The following is a 17,655-nucleotide window of genomic DNA, read 5'->3' as shown; positions in this document are numbered from 1 at the left end:
TTTATTAGTTCTTTCAGACTCAATTTGTAGCACCTTACCTAATAACATATCCGGGAAGTACTGATCTTTTTGCGGGCAACTACTTTTACCAGATCAGTATGAAGTAGTTTCTCTGAATGTCTGTGGAGTTTCTCTGTCCTCCAGGTCCTGGTTGTCCCAAAGAGGCACTCAAGAAGCAACTGGGCTTTCTGGTTTTTCTTTGAAGACGTTTCGCTTCTCATCCAGGAAGCTTCTTCAACTCTGACTGGATAGTGGGGAATGGAAGGATTTATACTCCTTGCAGACAGCTGGTCATTTGCATCCTTTGAGAGAGTGGCTGAGGCCACCTGGAGATTTATCAGTGTCATCAGGGTCTCCTGAATGGTGCAAATGGGTGTGGCGCCTTCTTGGAACTGCTGGAAGGGCTGAGTTGTGGACTGAAGATAGATGACGTCCTACCCCTCCCCCTCTGTTGAGGGACAGGCTGTTCAATTTGGACAGAGATGGCCTCTTTGACCCCTCTTTCACACCAGCGGTACTCTCTGTCCAAAATCTGGACTTTGCTGTCTGCAAAAGAGCGGCCTTTGTCTTTTAAATGCAGCTGGACTGCTGAATCTAGTCCAGATGTGTTTGTTCTCCTATATTGTGCCATGCGCTTATGAAGTGGTTGTTTTGTTTCCCCAGTGTACAGATCTGCACATGGCTCACTGCATTGTACTGCAGGTACCACGTTGCTCAGTTTGTATCTGGGTGTTTTATCCTTCAGGTGGATAAATTTGTGCCTTAGTGTATTCTTGGGTTTGAAGTGTGCTCATACGTTGTGTTGGCTGAAGATTTCTCTGAATGTGGTCAAGTTCTGCTATGCTGTATGTAAAATTAGAACTGCCCACTGTTAATCCACTACCAATCGCAATATATTATTCTGTCTGTCTTATTTTTATTTTTTACTATTATTGTTGTTTTCAATGCTTTTATTTGTAATGCTGGTCTGTGACCATAATGAAAATTGATTGATTGATTGACATCACAGCAAACCTCTTTCCCGAGGAAGCCAAGCTGAAGGACAGTTAAGAGGTGTCTGCTTTCATTTTCTTCCCAGCACCCATTTTTGTCACTGCCTTATTGCATTATAAGATGATATTCGTGTTGATTTAGGACAACCTGTAACTGATTATTTTTGTTCTGTTAGGGACCAGCTTCAACTGGCTAGTAGCCAACAGAAACAGAATCTCCCTTTTAGCTTCCACATTATATTCAGCTATTTGAAAAATCAGGTTTTTTTGGAGTGCAGTGCATGTTGAAGAAAGAGTTTGTCCTTCCTTTTTCCAGTAGGTTCTGGCAGATCGTCTGAGCCTGTGCAACCCCTTGCAGTTTCTCTCATGCAAAGACATCTTTGTTAAGTCTTGTTGATGAGGTTGATGAGTACCTGGGGCATAGCAGTCCATAAGTGTAGCAGTCTGAATGGGGCCTGCATGAGAACTAGAGCGCATGACTTCTCCTTCATAGAAGAAATGGAGGTTTGTGATCTACCTTCCAAAGGTGCGATTGCTCAGCGATCTACAAGGTTCACTTATGCGAGTGTGCCTTTTTATCAAATCCTCTTGTGAAGCTATGCTCTTTTCGGTAACTTGATGTCATTGTCAACTTTTGGTTAAAGTTTACTAGTAACGATCGTTAAGAAGACCCTTAACGCTGCCGTTGGTCTTTTCCCAGAATTTGATCCAAATGATGAGTTTCTACGATATTAAGCAGGTTCTAGCAAACCATCATTGTGAAATGTTTCGTTCATGGAATCCCTTTCCTCCGGCTGAGGCAGAGGCAAGAACTGGTCATTGGAGGGAATTCTCAGAAATGGCCTTGCTGAGATGCCTTTGGGCCCCGTGATCTGTACCACAGAGGTGTTTGTTGCCCACAATTAATTGGAAGGAACTGGAAAAAGAAGAAAGCGCCAGGCTGGCTCAGGAATTCTTGGGATTAAAGTCCACAGCTCATAAAATGGACATCTCTGGGCTGGATGGGTCACTGAGGAGATTCCACCTGGACTCTTGGCTAGTCACAGCCCAACCCCTTGTTGGGGAAGGAATGGGAAGGAGCACAGCGTGTGCTGAATAAACCATGGGCTGAAAATCTCACCCACAAGATGTGCTAAGAACTGACTCTCTTCTGGATTTAGATAGAGATGGCCTACAAAAGCGAGCCAAGAAAGTATCTTTCTAAAATTAGCAACTTTGGGAGCTTAGCGGAAAAAATGACAAGGTTGGGATGTGATAAATGAGGATTGCTTTGGCAGATTTGGGCGCATCAAGGATATAGATTAGTATTTAATAATATTGAATAAATCTGAATGTTCCTTTTTTACTGAAAGTTTTTGAAGTAGAAGAAAATATAATTGGATGTGGCCATGAAGGCAGTCTGGTGATAGTGATCGGTAATGAAGAGAGGGGTCACGCAGGGCTGCCCCGGCCTGTTTCCTTTCCATTCAATTGCTCCGCTTCACCTGTCTGTTCCCTTCTGCTGAATCCCAGCAGCTTCTCTTTGAACCGACTTGCCCTTCAGGGAATGCAAGCAAGGTTGGGTCGGTATGGCGAAGAGGAACAGTTGTTGGTTAATGACTTCAACGTCTTTTTTCTTTCCTTCCAAAAAATGGTATTTGGGACATGAGCCAATAATTTTGGGAGATTTTATATGATTTTATATGAATTCTCCTGGAAGCACCATCGATTTGCTGCTTTTTTGCAATGTGTAAGGGTCCTTTAATTTGAAAGGGCAAATATTAAATCCTGCTGGGATGCTGTTTGTAAGTGTGGGGGGATCTGGAGATTCCCCCAAAAGCAAATTTTAGGAGTCCTCCCTTGAACCCTTGCACACATCCTAGAATTCTTTTCATAACTGAAATCAGCGTTAGGCTGCTGATAAACCACAGAGCGGCTTGTTAAGCAAGCAAGCAAAATACCGAGGAAAGTGAAATGATACAGGCATCCCCTATTGTGACTTTTGAGATACCGCAAATAAAACGTAAAGGTTGCTGGAATTCTGCATCAAGAGTGAGGCAGACCTGGGGAGTGGCTTTTGACCGAGGCTTATTATGTAAGTCTCTTACAGGGGAGACGGGCGGCATAAACTCTTAATAATAAAGAAATAAGGGTACTTCATTAAAGGTGGGGAAATGGATCAGGACACTGTGGAACAGGGGTGTCGAACTCGATTTCATTGAGGGCTGCATCAGGGTTGTGTTCAGGGGTGGGATTCTACCGGTTCGGCCCAGTTCTGGCGAACTGGTAGCTCCAAAGATCAGCTGGGAGTGAACCAGTTCGCCCTGGAGATCTAGGTATTTCCTTTTTTTTTTTCTTTTTCCCACTGATCAGCTGTTTTCCAAAGATCAGCTGTGCTGCCCGATTTAGATTAGCTAGAAAGCAAGAAATGTTGGATTTCTTGCTTTCTAGCTAATCTAAATCGCGCGGCAGAGCTGATTCCCCCCACCCCCATTCGCTGTTGTACTGCTTCACCCAGCAGACTTCCCTGAGGCCCAGGAGGCAAAAAAAAGGGGGTGTAGGCCCCACTGTGCCCCATTTTTGCTCCCAGGAAGCTTCCCAGAGCCCATTGGGAGAAAAAAAAAGCCATGCCCACCCCAGTCACTTGACCCACCTGGCCATGCCCACCTAGCCATGCCAATAGAACTGGCAGTTAAAATTTTTGCATCCCACCCCTGGTTGTGTTTGACCTCGGAGGGGGGTGGGTGTGGCCAGCTCAATGTTACACATGTTGTGGGTGCCTGTGGTTGTCCGAGCGTTCTCCCAGCAAAAACAGAGTTCACTGCCCAGTTGCTGGGTGAACATGGCCGTGATGGGTGTGGCCTACTGGTACTTCCGGTTTGGCCGTTTTTCATTTTCCCAAGGGTCCGGAGGGCCTTCCCTTGGGCCTCTGGGAGGACTAAAACGGCCTCCCCAGACGCTGGAGGTCCTCCAGAAGCCAGAAACAGGCCCATTTCTGAACTTCCGGAAGGCCCGTTTTTCCCAGAGCCTCCGTGTGGACCCTGCACTTACCTGCATCAAAAATGGACCGTGTGGAGACTCCTAGGGCGTAGGGTCAGGGTGGGCAGGGCCAGCTGGTTGGTTCAAATACTGGATCAGTGAACCAGATGCAAATTTAACATCTGGTTCGTCCGAACCTGTCCAAACCATGAGAATCCCACCCCCGGACCATAAGTCACTTTTTTCAGCGCCGCTGCAACTTCGAGCAGTCACAGAACAAACAGTTGTAAGTCAAGTAGTGCCTGGAATTGAATCTCTGCTGGCTCTTGTACCAGACTTAGTGTAGGTCTCCCGTTCTTAACTTTTGCCTAGGCCGGTGTTTCTCAACCTGAAGATGTCTGGACTTCAGTTTCCAGAATTCCCCAGCCCGCTGAGCCAAGTTGCCAAGGTTGGGAAACACCGGCCTAGATAAAGCACCGTAAGATAATTGTGCTGCTGCCTCTATTGAACCACAGAGTCCAGAATTAGCCACGGCCATCAAGTCTGCTGCTCAGGACAGATCCAAATTCGATCCAAATTTGGATCCAAATTCGAACAACCGTTTTCCAGGTCCAGCTACGAACAAGCTTGCTGAGGAAATATGTTAAAATTAGAAGAAAAGCAACGACAGAATTTCCTGTGAGTTTGGGATATTAAATAACCCTCCGCCTCACCCGATGAACGTTCAGGTTTCAGTAACTGCTGTAGAAAGAATTTCAGATCAGGAAGGCTAAATATAGACAAGTTTTCACAATTGTTTCTTTCTTGAACATGTGAGAGAAAATTAAAATTCACAGTAACATCAGGTTGAATCAGAAACAGTTACTTTTCTGGGGGTGTTAATACTCCGAGAAGCTGACAAGCCTGCTAAGGGAGGGAGAGATGCTTACGTGGGAGACAAAGGGTTGTGTGGCAAAATCACACACCTTCCCTCCCTGCACAGGGCTGCCTCCTTCTTCCTTGGAAGCCTCCCAAGAATTACTTTGAATTAAAAAAAATGGGCAGGTCTCGTCCTGGGAAGAGCATTCTTGATTTTGCAGAAAGAGAAAATGCAAAGTGTATACCGGAAAAAAACAAACAAGGGGTGGTTATGATCATTAAACAGATCGGTCGTTAGGCAGCTTAAGAGCCCACTACGGTAACTACCCAAATTCAGCATGGATTTATCGAGATCAAATTTTGTCACTCCATCTCAGGTTTTGATCAGGTAATGAATGGACTGTGGACCTGCTGTAGACATAACGTATCTCGTCTTCATCAAAGTGCCCCATTAGTTAAATGTGAGTTGGAGGGTATGACAATTAAATGATTTCTCATCAACAGGAAGAGATATTGTCTGGAACACTAAAATATTTTATTGGGGCGGGGGGGAAGTGGAAGAAGGAATATTAATCAGATATTTCAAGGAAGAAGAACTAATAGCTCCAATGGGTAGTATCTCCATTCTCTCCCCATCTGTTCTTCTTTTTTTAAGGTTGTGGGCAAAGCTTCAGTAGAATGTTTAATATATTTTAGGCGTTTCTTTATTCTATTCTATTTTGAATTATCCTTTTGGGAGAGTAAGGGAAATATTGTATTTGGAAAAGAGGTCCAAAAAGGTTGGGAATGCCAAGGAGAAAAATGGCCGACAGTGGTGCATCGAAGTCAGCTCGTTTCCTTCCTTCCTTCCTTCCTTCCTTCCTTCCTTCCTTCCTTCCTTCCTTCCTTCCCTCCCTCCCTCCTTCCTTCCTTCCTTTACTAGTTCTGGCCCACATTAATCCCTCAGTGGCTTTTGATGCCATCAATCATGGTGTCCTTCTGGATTAGCGAGGCAGCCCTATAAACTGAGCTACATTTTTAATATATAAATGCTGGTGGAAAAGTAGTGGACAATATATGGTTTATTGTGAGGAACAAGTGATTGCAAAAGAAGCAAAATGTCTGTTTATAAGACATGCTTCTGCCACTTGGTGAATGAAAGCAACAGTTGGGTATGTCAGGAGAAACAAAAATGCATTGGATGTTAATTATTATAATTATATAATTATATATAATTATATACAATTATGTAATTGGATATTAATTATTAATAATTATAAAAATGCACTGGATGTTAAAATAATTGGATGTTAATTGGACTTAAGTGTGTGTTGTTTAAACAAGAGGAAAGTTGAAGCGGGGGGTGGGGGGGATATGAAGATGGACTGAATTTTAATCTGAATGACCTGTGTGAAAGAAGCATTTTGAAATGGGCATGGGTGCAAAGAGAACAAAATTAGGGTTGACTTGTAAAACAAGCGTATGAATGGGAGAATACCCGGATTGAAAGGAACAGAAACTGAGAAGGTTGGATTGGATGGAGTTTGTGAGAAACTTGGAAACGAAAAAGAGGAGAGCTTAAAAATAAGCCATGTGTGGAAATGCTGAAAGCAAAAATGATTAGAGAGAAGCACAGGGGGATAGTGATACTGGATTGCATTTTCCCCCTGTTATTCTTAATTCATCCTTTTAATTTTCTTCCGACACTAATTTTTTGTTCAAGAATGCCGTGGATAAAAGCATGTTGCGTTCTGGGTGCCTGATGTTCTCGTGTCCTTTTTCCACAGAGTCGGATGGCAGAGAGCCTTCGCCTTTTTGACTCCATTTGCAACAACAACTGGTTTATCAACACCTCCCTCATCCTTTTCCTGAATAAGAAGGATCTTCTGGCAGAGAAAATTCGCCGGATCCCGCTAACCGTCTGTTTTCCTGAGTACAAGGGCCAAAATACGTACGAAGAGGCGGCCGTCTATATCCAGCGCCAGTTTGAGGACTTGAATCGCAACAAGGAGACCAAGGAGATTTATTCACACTTCACTTGTGCTACTGACACCAGTAACATCCAATTTGTGTTTGATGCGGTGACAGACGTCATCATTCAGAACAACCTCAAATACATTGGCCTTTGCTAAGGGGTCCTCTGAGGAAATGAGTCTGGCTTTGCGTGGTGATGCAAAATAGGCAAATCCCTCCACTCATAAGAGGGCGCAAAAAACAGGGCACCTGTGGAAGATCCAGTTATGGAGGGGAGGTTGCCTGGTGCACGTTCACAGATCCCTTCAGCTGCCTACACCTTTTCATGAAAAGAAATGGCTTACCGCCTGCCCACCTCCCTGCAAATGGTGAGGTTCTGAACTGAACGGAAAAGTTTTCGTCGTCCCATCCTCCTGGGCTCATTCTGTGTCATTTCCTTTCCTGCAGGGGCAGAACCACCCTGTTATATCTGTGATGAGCAGATTATTGTCTTTCCTGTCCTAGAAACCAGCTTCCTGTTGGGAAGAAGGCAGAGCCGGCAAGTGGGAAGCAGGATGTGCCAAGACACCCTTTCCAGAACAGAGGCCTTTCTTGCCTCCATTCTGGGACCCAGCCTGATGATCTCAACCCCAAGCACGCCCCGGTCACGTCCCTTGCAGAACATGCTAAGCAGATCCTAGGTACACGCATTGTCTTTATATGTAACGGTGTATCACAAAATATTCCGCCTGTGGAAGGACCCGATGTGTGGGAATGGTTTGGGGGCTGCTCATCTGAATCATTTCAGGTTTTCAGATTGTGCAGCACGAAGTAAGAAATAAGTAGAATTACTAAATTGAAGACCAGGCTAAGTTGTGGTCACTATTCTACCAGTGAGGAATTTTATACATTGAAAGTTTTTCTTTTCAATCTTTTTTTTGTTTTTGCCAGATAATTGTGTCCTTTCACACAATCTCTGTAATAACGAGTGGTTGAATTTTTCTTTTTGAACACAGGCATAAGAGGTATATGGATTCCTTTTAAGTTATTGTTTTGTGTCTGGGTTCTGTGTGTGCCAATGGATAGACTTAGTCCTTTGCTCCACAAAGATTCTGAGAAGTATGGCAGCATTTGCAGCGGCCTTTCCAAACAGAGGAGCCAACGAAACTGTATAATAGAGCCGTTTGAGTCTTTTTTGGTGTTTATTTTTAAAATGTGTTGTAATTATTAGGTGAACAGATGAGTGATATGAACAATATTTAAATGTCTTGATATTTAAATTTTTAAAACTTTAGTGGAATTAAAGAAATGGAAGTGATGCATTTTTCAGTTCTCTGTCATTGTGTTGAAATAATGCTGAATGGCCTCTTCCTCTGGCAAATGCATATTTAAGTGGGCCAGAGAAGCCGTTGTGTCTTCACTGGAAAAACCTCACCTGGGGCATGTGGCCGGTGGTCACGCAACTCATCCCCCCCCCACCCACCCCCGCATAAGTGTTCTTTGCAATTCCAGTGCAAGCTAAATGTGTAAATATGTATTCAAGAATTGTAAATCACATCCATGCACTCATCGTTTCTCTCTTCTCTCTCTCTCTCTCTCTCTCTCTCCCTCTCTCTCTCCCTCTCTCTCTCTCACACATACACACACACACACACACACTCACTCGCCTCCCTTCTTCTCCCTCTGTTTCCCAGTTGTATGAACATTAGTGGGAATTCACAGCCAAGGGCTTTAAGAAAAAAATAGCAGAAATAATGTTACAGGCTGTCCACTTTAAGAAAATAAATACTCTGAATGGTCCTAACTGGTTTGTGGTGTGCTCACTGTTGCTTTGAAGTTTCATGGTTTTACGCTGGTGAGTTTCTTAGGTATTCCACTTTGGACCAATCCAGTCGGAGAGCGGCTGGTCCTGCTCTGATGGGGCGGTTGAGAGATCCAGTCCCACTTTCAGGCAGCCTGGGGCTCAGGATGGGGCCCATGCAGACGGGTGGGGGGCTCTAGGGCCAGTCCTGCTTGGCAGAATGGCTCTTCAAAGAAAGAGCTGCGTGTCTCTGGAAGCCTGAGAAACAAAAACTTCAGAAACCTCAGAACGCTCCCTGGAGCTTCGGACGAGGTGGGTAAAGTCCCCCAGTGGCTGCTTCAATCTCATCCTGTCCATTTGCCACTTTGCACGTTTACCTTTAGTGATGTTATAGCTTCAATTTTTTTTTTCTTGTTTGCTTTTGTTGTACGTGGTCCAAAGTCTCATGGCTTCCTTGGCGCACCCAAATAGATGCTTTAAATAAATAAATATGGTGTGGATCAAATTAAAAAAAAACGTTTTCCCATTCAGATTCTATGGTGTATAACATTAGCGGGGCTGATAGCTGAACTGCAGGTCCCAGCACAGATTTAGAGGGAAGAGACTTTAATGCTGTTCCCCAGGACGGTGACTTCTGGCTGGGGAGGAGGGAAGAACAAAACTAAGAGCAGGAAGCTCCTTCGCTTGAAAACGTGGCCGGCCTGGAAGGGGTGGGATTTGCCACAGGGGTAAATTTGGGGGAAGTTTCTGAGACAGAGGTTCCTTTTTATATAGAATGTTTAAGCCTGTTCTACAAGTTGCAGCAAATTGTAGGAGACATATATCTATATCTGTCTATTCTACAAGTTGCTATATACATACAAACTAATGTACAGAAAGAAAGAAAAGCAAGCGAGGAAAGGGAAAACAATGCAAGAACAAAAAAAGAAAAAATGGGAAAGAAAGAAAATACTGTGGCTTCTGATATTCTGATATTCACAGCAATTATAAGTACAATTGTATTTTAATTTCTCTCTTTAAAGTTACATTCTTTCTATAATCTATCCTGTCTAATCATCAAAGCCATTTTTTTTCATTTCTACCTAAAAAATCCATAAGAAATTTGCTTTTTACAATGGCTGCAGAATTAACACAAGAGTCTTGGGCTGTGAAAAAAATACAAGAATTCTAAATATAGCAGAATGGCAAGTTTACCCTTTGTATTTGATGAATATAGGAGCATTTGCCAAATGAATTACCCCTTTTTCTTCAGTTATTGTTGCATACATTATGGTATGACAATTCACAACCCAGACAGGTGACAGTGATAATTGCTTTTTTAAAATTCTCTAGAGTTTAGATTTTATTTAAAAGTTCTCTAGATTAAAAGTCCTTAATTAATTAAGTTTTCTTGAGCAGATTAGGCTATTCTACTCTCAATGCACTAAACCAGCAAGAAAATAGGATTTGGCACCTGAAACAACAGCATGCAAAATGCAACCTAACAGCAACTGTGTTGTTGCACAGAATGAAGCTGAGCCAGGAGATAGCACCTGTTCTAGCAGCTGGGACGGATCTGTGATTTTACTCTCTAGTTACAAAAGGTGTTATGGGGAAAACAAATGCTAAAATGTTCAAGAGCTTTTTGCGATCCATCAGCCTGAACGAGTGAAAATTAGAGGTGGGGTTTTAGAATAGATTCATCTCTTGGCTGCAAAGCAGCCCAAGCAACATGGTGCACACTGACACCCTTCTGTTTGTACTCCATCTTGTTCAGACTCCATCTGAGTCCTTTAAAACACACACACACACACACAATCGGTGTTGTTTTAGAAGAAAGAAACAAAGCACCAACCTCGAGCACCCTCTTTACAAGGACGTTTTTGAATGAATAGTCCCACACGGCCTCCATAACCACTGGAACAATTAAAGTGATTTGGGGGGTTTTCTTTGCAAGCACGCCTTATTAGTAAAGGCCAGACTTAGCTGAGGCGGTGGGGAAAATCCCACTACGTGGTCTTTAAAAAGATGTTTGGCTGGGTAGCCGAGCCCACCCTGATAGCCATTTTGGAAACTGGGCCTCTTTCCTATATAGCAGCTGGTTGTTTGAAGAGCATCTACAACGTATTGGATGCTTTAAGGTAGTCAGGAATAAAGCAGGCTGCCCTTTAGGCTCCCAGGCAGAGCGGAAGTTTGTATAGGGAGTCCTTGACTTACAACTGGCTGCTTAATGACCATTCAAAGTTATACAAGCCAATATTTGCAGCCATTTGCAGCAACCGACAGGACTGTGATTTATGACTTTTTCCTCAGAAACCTGCATTTACTCCCCACAGCGAACAATGGATTCTCTGAGCTGGATTGTTTTCTTGCAGACTTTTCATTATCCAAACTAGGTAACATCAGTACCATCTTGAGTAGTGAAATGTCTACAAGAAAACCACCAAGGTCAGAGAGCCCCACGGACGGCCCATCTCAACCCTGAACTGCAAATATTCCCCTTTATTAGCCCCACATATGGGTGTCAAAACACTTCAGAAAGCACACAAATGGCGGGAAGATTGCCTTCAGACACACTTTACTAGCCTTGATGATGTTACCTAATTTGGGTAATGAAGTGTCTGCAGGAAAAACCCCAAGCTCAGAAAACACCAGGGACCTCTCATTTCAGTCCTGAGCTGCAAATATTCTCCTTTACTGGAACAATGGGTTCACTGAATGACCATGACATGTGCTATCTGCTTTTTCATCAGATCAGATCTGATCTGCTTTATGACCATCATGATTTAACAACTCTAATCGCCTGGCTCAATTACAGTTCTGAGTCATGGGCTACCTGTACATGAAACTTTTAGCCAGATCCGGCAAAGCCACTCTTGAGTTTTTATGATGGCAGTTGTTGACTTTCAGTCCCCTGAAACTGACTTCTGTCCAATGTATGGGGCAGATGAGACTTTCCCTTATTCTGTGGGTCTTGCTGGGAGAGAGAGAGGGAGAGAGAGAGAGCAACAGGCCACTAGTCCCCTGGCAAGTGGATCAGTGGATGGGAAGTTGACCAGTGAAGGGTGCCAAGGATCTCTTATGGACAGAGGAGGAGGCCAGAGAGCCCCACACCTTCTCTGCACTGTCTAGGGGAGAATCAATGCAGGCGTGTATGTCGTCTGTGGAGATTCTCAATCATCCGGTTCGTAACTGAAGCAGCTTCCTGGATGAGAAGCAAAGTGTTTCCAGAGGGAAAAAGACCAAGAAAAAAATCCCTTTGGCACGATGGTGTAGTCAAAGCTCTGCCGGTCCAAAGTGCCAGGGGAGGCCTCAGGTTTGAGGGGAGATATCACAAGTGTGGACTAAATAAGCCCAGCAAGGGGGAAACCCCCTTTGAAGGCTGAAAGGTGCTTAGGGGCGATGGGGATGCTGGCTGACTTGTGGGAGGAACTGGGGAGAGGATGCTGGTTTGCAGGAGCTGTGAGGAGAGATTTTTCAGGGACGGTAAAACCAACAGCGACCAAAACAGGCCAGTGAGGCCTCCAGCAGCCGGCTGGATTGGAACTCAGCACGGACAGCCATTGAAGCTAATGGAGGAGCCTGAGGGGCTTCCACGCAGGGGGATTCAGAAGGGGAGAGATATTGTGCATCCACCAAAGAGGTTCCACGTCGGAACAAGATGCTGGAAGGCACCTGGCCACGACATTCCCCTTCAGAGGGGATCCAGGAGCCAACAGGCAGGCGACTTTTCCCCGACGCTACTCAAAAAAATTAAGCAGGGGATGAGCCAATCCTTAGATCAATGCTAAATCTTAGGGAAAGTCAAAGGAACTTAAATGCTTTTTTCTCCTGTCTTGTAGATAATTGCTGGTTGGGTGACCTGGGAAGGGGGTTCCCAGAACAGGTAAGAGGGTTGGGTTAGTTTTCATGGGAGCTCACCTGTCCCTGCGGCCTGGAAGGGGCTCATTTAGCGATGCCTGTGATACTCCGACACAGTCAAGAGACAATTATCCTTACTGATAAATGAAATGCATTTCTTAAATAGCCAGAGTGGATATGTATATGGTATTCGTAGGATATAGATGCAAAATGTATATAAATCTGAATTTTAAAAAATGGAGGAAAATGAAAGAGACAAGAAGACCAACAGTTCAGTTAACTGAAATGGGAAAGGTAAGTAAGTAAACACAATGGCGCACAGATGACGGAGTCTCGTTTCTGGGGAAGCTCTTGATCCCAAGAGATAGATAGCCTTAGACAAATGAAACACTTTGTATGTAAGCCCATACAATGAACCTTTTGTACAGACAACACTGTAAAGCTGAATTTTCACTTGCAGTATGGTAAAGAATAGCTTTTATCCAAAATGTACCCCACAAAAACATGTGATGGATGATCAACACTTTTACCTGAGAGTACTGAGAACCAGATCCCTTTGCCTTGAGCATCAGGAAAGGAAAGTCTGGGACACGGAAGCCGCTTTCTTGAGCTTTTTGGGAGCCGGGCGAGGCAGCCTCAACTGCGCACTGCTCACAGCGGTGGCCCTGTCTTGCCCACCTGAACCCAGGGGCCCTCATCCTGGTGACATCGGGGTCAGCACCAGGCCAGGATAAACATTTAGCGGTTATAGCCCCTCGTCTGTTGAATCTCCAAACTGGTAACCAACTGATGGCAATGAAACAGCCTTTCTCTCTCACAAGTACACATTTTCAAAGTATGGGCAAACAAGTACACAAACAAGTAATCAGCAACATATCCGTAAGCCCAACATTTCTCCCTAGAAATCTATATTCCTTGCCTTAGTCTCAAGTGATTGAAAATTGCATTTAACGGCTGGGTTCCCCAAAATACCAACTCAATTCCTTGTTTTGTGACCAAGCTCTATTCCAAGAACCAGTTTGAGAGAGAGGCAGGGAGGGAAGAGCGAGAGAAAGACGCTACAAAGGTCATTAGTTGTTACCATCTCATTCATCTTCTATCATCAGTTCTATCATGCAACTACACCAGCATTATACTCACCCTGGCACATATTGATAGGCACATGAAATTTGGTTATAAATGAGTGCGTTGATTAGAAAATGATTTTTTTATTATTATTATCATAAAAGAACTCCTCAACTTAGGACCATTTGTTCAAATGACAGCACTGAACAGGTAGGATTTAAGACCGGTCCTTGGAGTTCTGGTCACTGCAGCATTGCTGGGTCTGCGATCCAAGTACTCCGGACCCAGCTCGTGATAATGTCGCAGCATCCCATACTCATGTGATTGTGATGCCTGACGTTACCTGCCAGTTTGTCAGAAGAAAGAAGTAGGAAGTTGTGGCCACATGAGGTCCTTGCCTAAGGATGATAGCTGGGACCGTTGGAATTGCTGCCGCTATCTGGCATGGTCACGTGATGTCACACCTTATGACTGTGTTGTTTAGCAGTGGTGATTCAATCCCAATTGCCATTCTAAGCCGAGGACTATCTACTGTATATTTGTGAATGTTGTGAACTAACTGAGGCAGTCACTAATTTTAAACAAGGAGTGGGTACATAACATGCTGTATCAAAACAAGCCATATGGTAGCATAGTAGGATGGCCTGATTCAAAGAGCTTGCCTGAGACAGGGTTCCCAACAACTGAGTGAGCTATTGAATCCCCAATCATGTTTTAACTTATTCAGCCACGTTGTTTGAATTCAACCATAGATAATGGCTCCTTTCCTAGTCCCGTTAAATTGCAAACAAACAAAACTTAAGGTCACTGCTGAGTATCTTGCTCTAAAAATGAACAAACAGGGGTGTTTAAGCCAGAGGAAAGCTGCTGTGCACCAGAAAAATAGCTGAAATGAAGAATAAGGTACTACTTGATGACCGCAGTCAGTAAGAAGTCACAGGACACAACTTGGCTGCTCTTGAGGTGCGCCAAAGTGGCAATTCTCAAGAGGTCTTAGTCAACCTGGTCAACCTGGCTAAGAGTTGCAATTTCAACACATCAGGAGATGCTGGGCTGAAAAAGGCTGCTATAAGAACCACTAGAGGAAGCTCTGAATCATTCACCAATTCCAGTGTTCAGCCTGAAAATGGTTTAGCTCTGACGCTCAAGGAGAGTTAGTTGAAAAGTGTGCATTCCAATCTGATCCGCTTGCCTGATCTATTGTCCAAGGCCTGGGGAAAATCTCCATCCGACCCTTTCCTCTCCTAGCCTGGCCAGACATGCAAATATCCTAAAGCCTCCATTGGCTTCTAAACGGATTCCATACATAGCGATTACCTTCATGCCTCTAGCTAACCACCAGTTTTGTTTAACCGCAGGATACATCCAAAAGAGCTGATTCACACCACGCACTAGCAAGACTGAAGGAACCACACCAAACACTACGGTGATTTGTGTCCCCAGACAGAACACAGACCTACAGAGCTGCCTGACAAGGCTGCATTTGCAGCAGGGACAGAATTGTTATTATTCCTCCCGACTTGCTTTCCACTCCGCAGCCTTTCTTCTGTGCCTGAATCTTTTGCTCATCCAGCCTCGTAAGCACTGGAAGCACGACCGGCATTTCATTAGCTCCAAACACCTCAAGCAGAGAAGCCAGGCTGAAAGCTTCAGAGGAGGCAGATCCATCAAGGTTTTGTGGGAAGTTTCACATCAAAATATATTTTATTCCTCCATCTCCATCTTCCCTGAAACATTAACAGAATCCACGACGGACAGAGAATCAGTGTCTCTGCTAAGCTCAGTTAATCGAGTAACCCTAACCCCAAATAAGCTTCCCAGACCTATTCTATATATCAGAGAAGGTCTGTAAACACAGTTAATTAAGGCAGTCTCCCAGGGGAAGAGCACTTTCACAAGAATAAGCCTCGCACTTGACACGTACCTACACACATTTGACATGTACCTACACGCACTCCTCAAGCGCCACCCTTCCATACTTAGGACAAGCTGCCCTATGAAGCACCCCTCTGCACCCCATTTTCTCTGCAGCTGCCCCCATAGCTATTTTCTAAAGCATTCGAAGAATGCCAGATGAAGAATAATAGACGGAAACTGAAGAACTGGAAATAAGGAGAAACTTTCTGACAGTGGAACAACAGTTGCCTTTGGAAGTTGTGGGAGCTTCATCACTGGGGGCTTTCAAGAAGAGACTGGGTTGCCCTCTGTCAGAAATGGTTTAAGGTCTCCTGCTTGGGCAGGGGGTTGGACTAGATGACCTACAAGATCCCTTCCAACTCAGTTAATCTATTTATCCATAGGCGAACCTTTTTGCTTTTGGAAATAAATAATTTTCCTTTCCTCACTGCTGTCTGAATTTCATTTTACTTATCCTTGTGCAATCCTGGCTCAAGTGGGAACCTCAAATTATTCTTCTGAGTGTTTTTGTGCAGCAGTGCAAACAGGGCATCAGTGCAAATATTTGGGGCCATCCCACACATTTGCAACCATATAAAATAGAATTTGAAAGACCCAAAGCTTGCAAGAGATCAAAGATTGTAAAATTTTTGTATAATAATTAACCTGACCTGTAGGTGTTTCTGATAGTAGTTTCAGCGCATAATGCATGTTCCACCGACAGATATCAACAGGATCATCCAAAAGCTGTGCCAGTGCTGGGATGACTCCATGTTCTACAAAATTCGTCCTAAAATTTAGAGCACCATAAATTCATCTTTCCAGAATCTGGAAAACATAATGAGCAATAACTACATTTTCCCCCCTTCTCTTCAAACTGCATTTTTACAAAATACCTACCTGCCAATGCTGTGCGTTGCCATTATGTATAGGACCTCTGTAGTTTTTTGTCGCACAGTTTTATCTTCATCGAGAAGTAGGTTTTTCAAGTTATCTAGAAAACCTGGAAGGGAGAATGGCATTTATTTATTTATTCCATTTATACCTGACTTCCAACAAAAGTAAAAATAAGGAAATGAAAAATATAAAAAGGCAATGTAAAGGCAGAATGAAAAACAAATACTAAGCATTATAAAAGTATGAGAGGATTTATTAAAGGGTTACATATCAGAGCACCTAATAGTGGCAAAAATACACCTTATGAGCAGGCATATAGAGGTAATCCTCGAGTTACAGCCATTTGTTTAGCATGTGTCCAAAGTTAACAATGGCAGTGAAAAAAGTGATTTATGACTGGTCCTCACACATATGACTGTCGCAGCATCCCCACAGTTATGTGATCAAAATCCAGACACCAGCAACAGGCATATATTTGCTATGGTTGCAGTATCCCAGGGTCACGTTGATCGCAGTTTAGAGCCTTCCCAGCGAGCTTCTGACAAGCAAAGTCAGATCTGATGAACAACCATGTCATTTACTTTACAACTGCAGTGATCTGCTTAACTCAAGGTGACAAAACTCACTTAAGCACCAGCTTGCTTAGCAGTAGGGATGCTGTTTCCAGCGGAGGTCCTAGGCCAAAGACTACCTGTGGGGGGGTCAGGAATACTGCCAGTACATCATTCCTGAACTTTAAGGACATAAGATGTTGAAAAGGGAACCAAGTCCCAAGGAAGAAGGAACGCCAAGACAGTTAGCAACATGCAGGGGCCATAAACTCCAGCTGCAAATTCTAAATGCAAATTGCTAAAACAAGAAAAGTCAAATGAAATTAGAATTGATATGAAAAAGGGTCAAAACTTCAACCATGCTGCCACATTTCCCTCTCCCAAGTTCTCCTTATGTCCTTTTCATGATAAAGACAAAAGAACTTTCCAAGGCCAAATAAATCACTGATATAAATTATAACGATTGGTTTATATGCCTTACTTTTATTTCCAGTGTAGGAAATAAAGAATAGGATTGAGCAAAGCCACATTCTATATGACTTTTCATATCAAATTGTATTATAAAATTAGCTTTTTCCAGCTTCAATTTATGTAGGAACTCATAATAATGATTATTTACAATTTAACTTAAAACTTTTAAATTCATTTTTCAGTTTAAATATTTTTGTCTTCTTACGTTACAGGCACATGTTTTTGGGTTTTTAAAAAAATGTTCCTACATAAAAGAATAAAATGTGAGCTTAGAAAATATAGGAACAATAATGTATTTCAGTTTCTCCCATCTCTACAATGATTCATCCTGTATAATTAGCTGGGGGGAAAAGTTGGAATTAGAATTTCTATAATTCTTACTCCAAATTCAACA

General features: G+C 43.4%; 2 protein-coding genes and 1 long non-coding RNA gene across 5 annotated transcripts in view; 1 reads left to right on the top strand and 2 right to left on the bottom strand.

Annotated features, from left to right (window-relative positions):
* The window catches only part of GNAZ (G protein subunit alpha z), a 62,526-nt gene extending 54,464 nt beyond the window's left edge, over nucleotides 1-8,062 (top strand). For all 3 annotated transcript variants that reach the window (XM_026717073.2, XM_087913538.1, XM_087913537.1), the window contains exon 3: nucleotides 6,575-8,062. In XM_026717073.2, the coding sequence (XP_026572858.1) occupies nucleotides 6,575-6,919 (345 nt within the window). In that variant the 3' untranslated portion in view covers nucleotides 6,920-8,062. The remainder of the gene's footprint in view (nucleotides 1-6,574) is intronic.
* Nucleotides 1-17,655, bottom strand: part of RSPH14 (radial spoke head 14 homolog) — an 88,255-nt gene that overhangs the window by 67,678 nt on the left and 2,922 nt on the right. Inside the window, exons 2-3 of the mRNA XM_026717075.2 lie at nucleotides 16,243-16,345; nucleotides 16,014-16,132 (exon numbers count right to left, since the gene is read on the bottom strand). Coding sequence (XP_026572860.2) covers nucleotides 16,014-16,132; nucleotides 16,243-16,345 — 222 coding nt within the window. The remainder of the gene's footprint in view (nucleotides 1-16,013; nucleotides 16,133-16,242; nucleotides 16,346-17,655) is intronic.
* On the bottom strand, nucleotides 8,220-8,661 carry LOC148124653 (uncharacterized). Its single transcript, XR_015739641.1, has 2 exons — nucleotides 8,376-8,661; nucleotides 8,220-8,324 (listed from the first exon to the last, which is right to left on the bottom strand). It is a non-coding gene; the product is annotated as an uncharacterized LOC148124653 (long non-coding RNA).

Source organism: Pseudonaja textilis, chromosome 15 (genome assembly GCF_049901715.1).
Source record: "Pseudonaja textilis isolate UNSWEBS1 chromosome 15, rPseTex1.2, whole genome shotgun sequence".
Taxonomy (NCBI): domain Eukaryota; kingdom Metazoa; phylum Chordata; class Lepidosauria; order Squamata; family Elapidae; genus Pseudonaja; species Pseudonaja textilis.
This window is presented reverse-complemented; position numbering and strand designations above follow the sequence as displayed.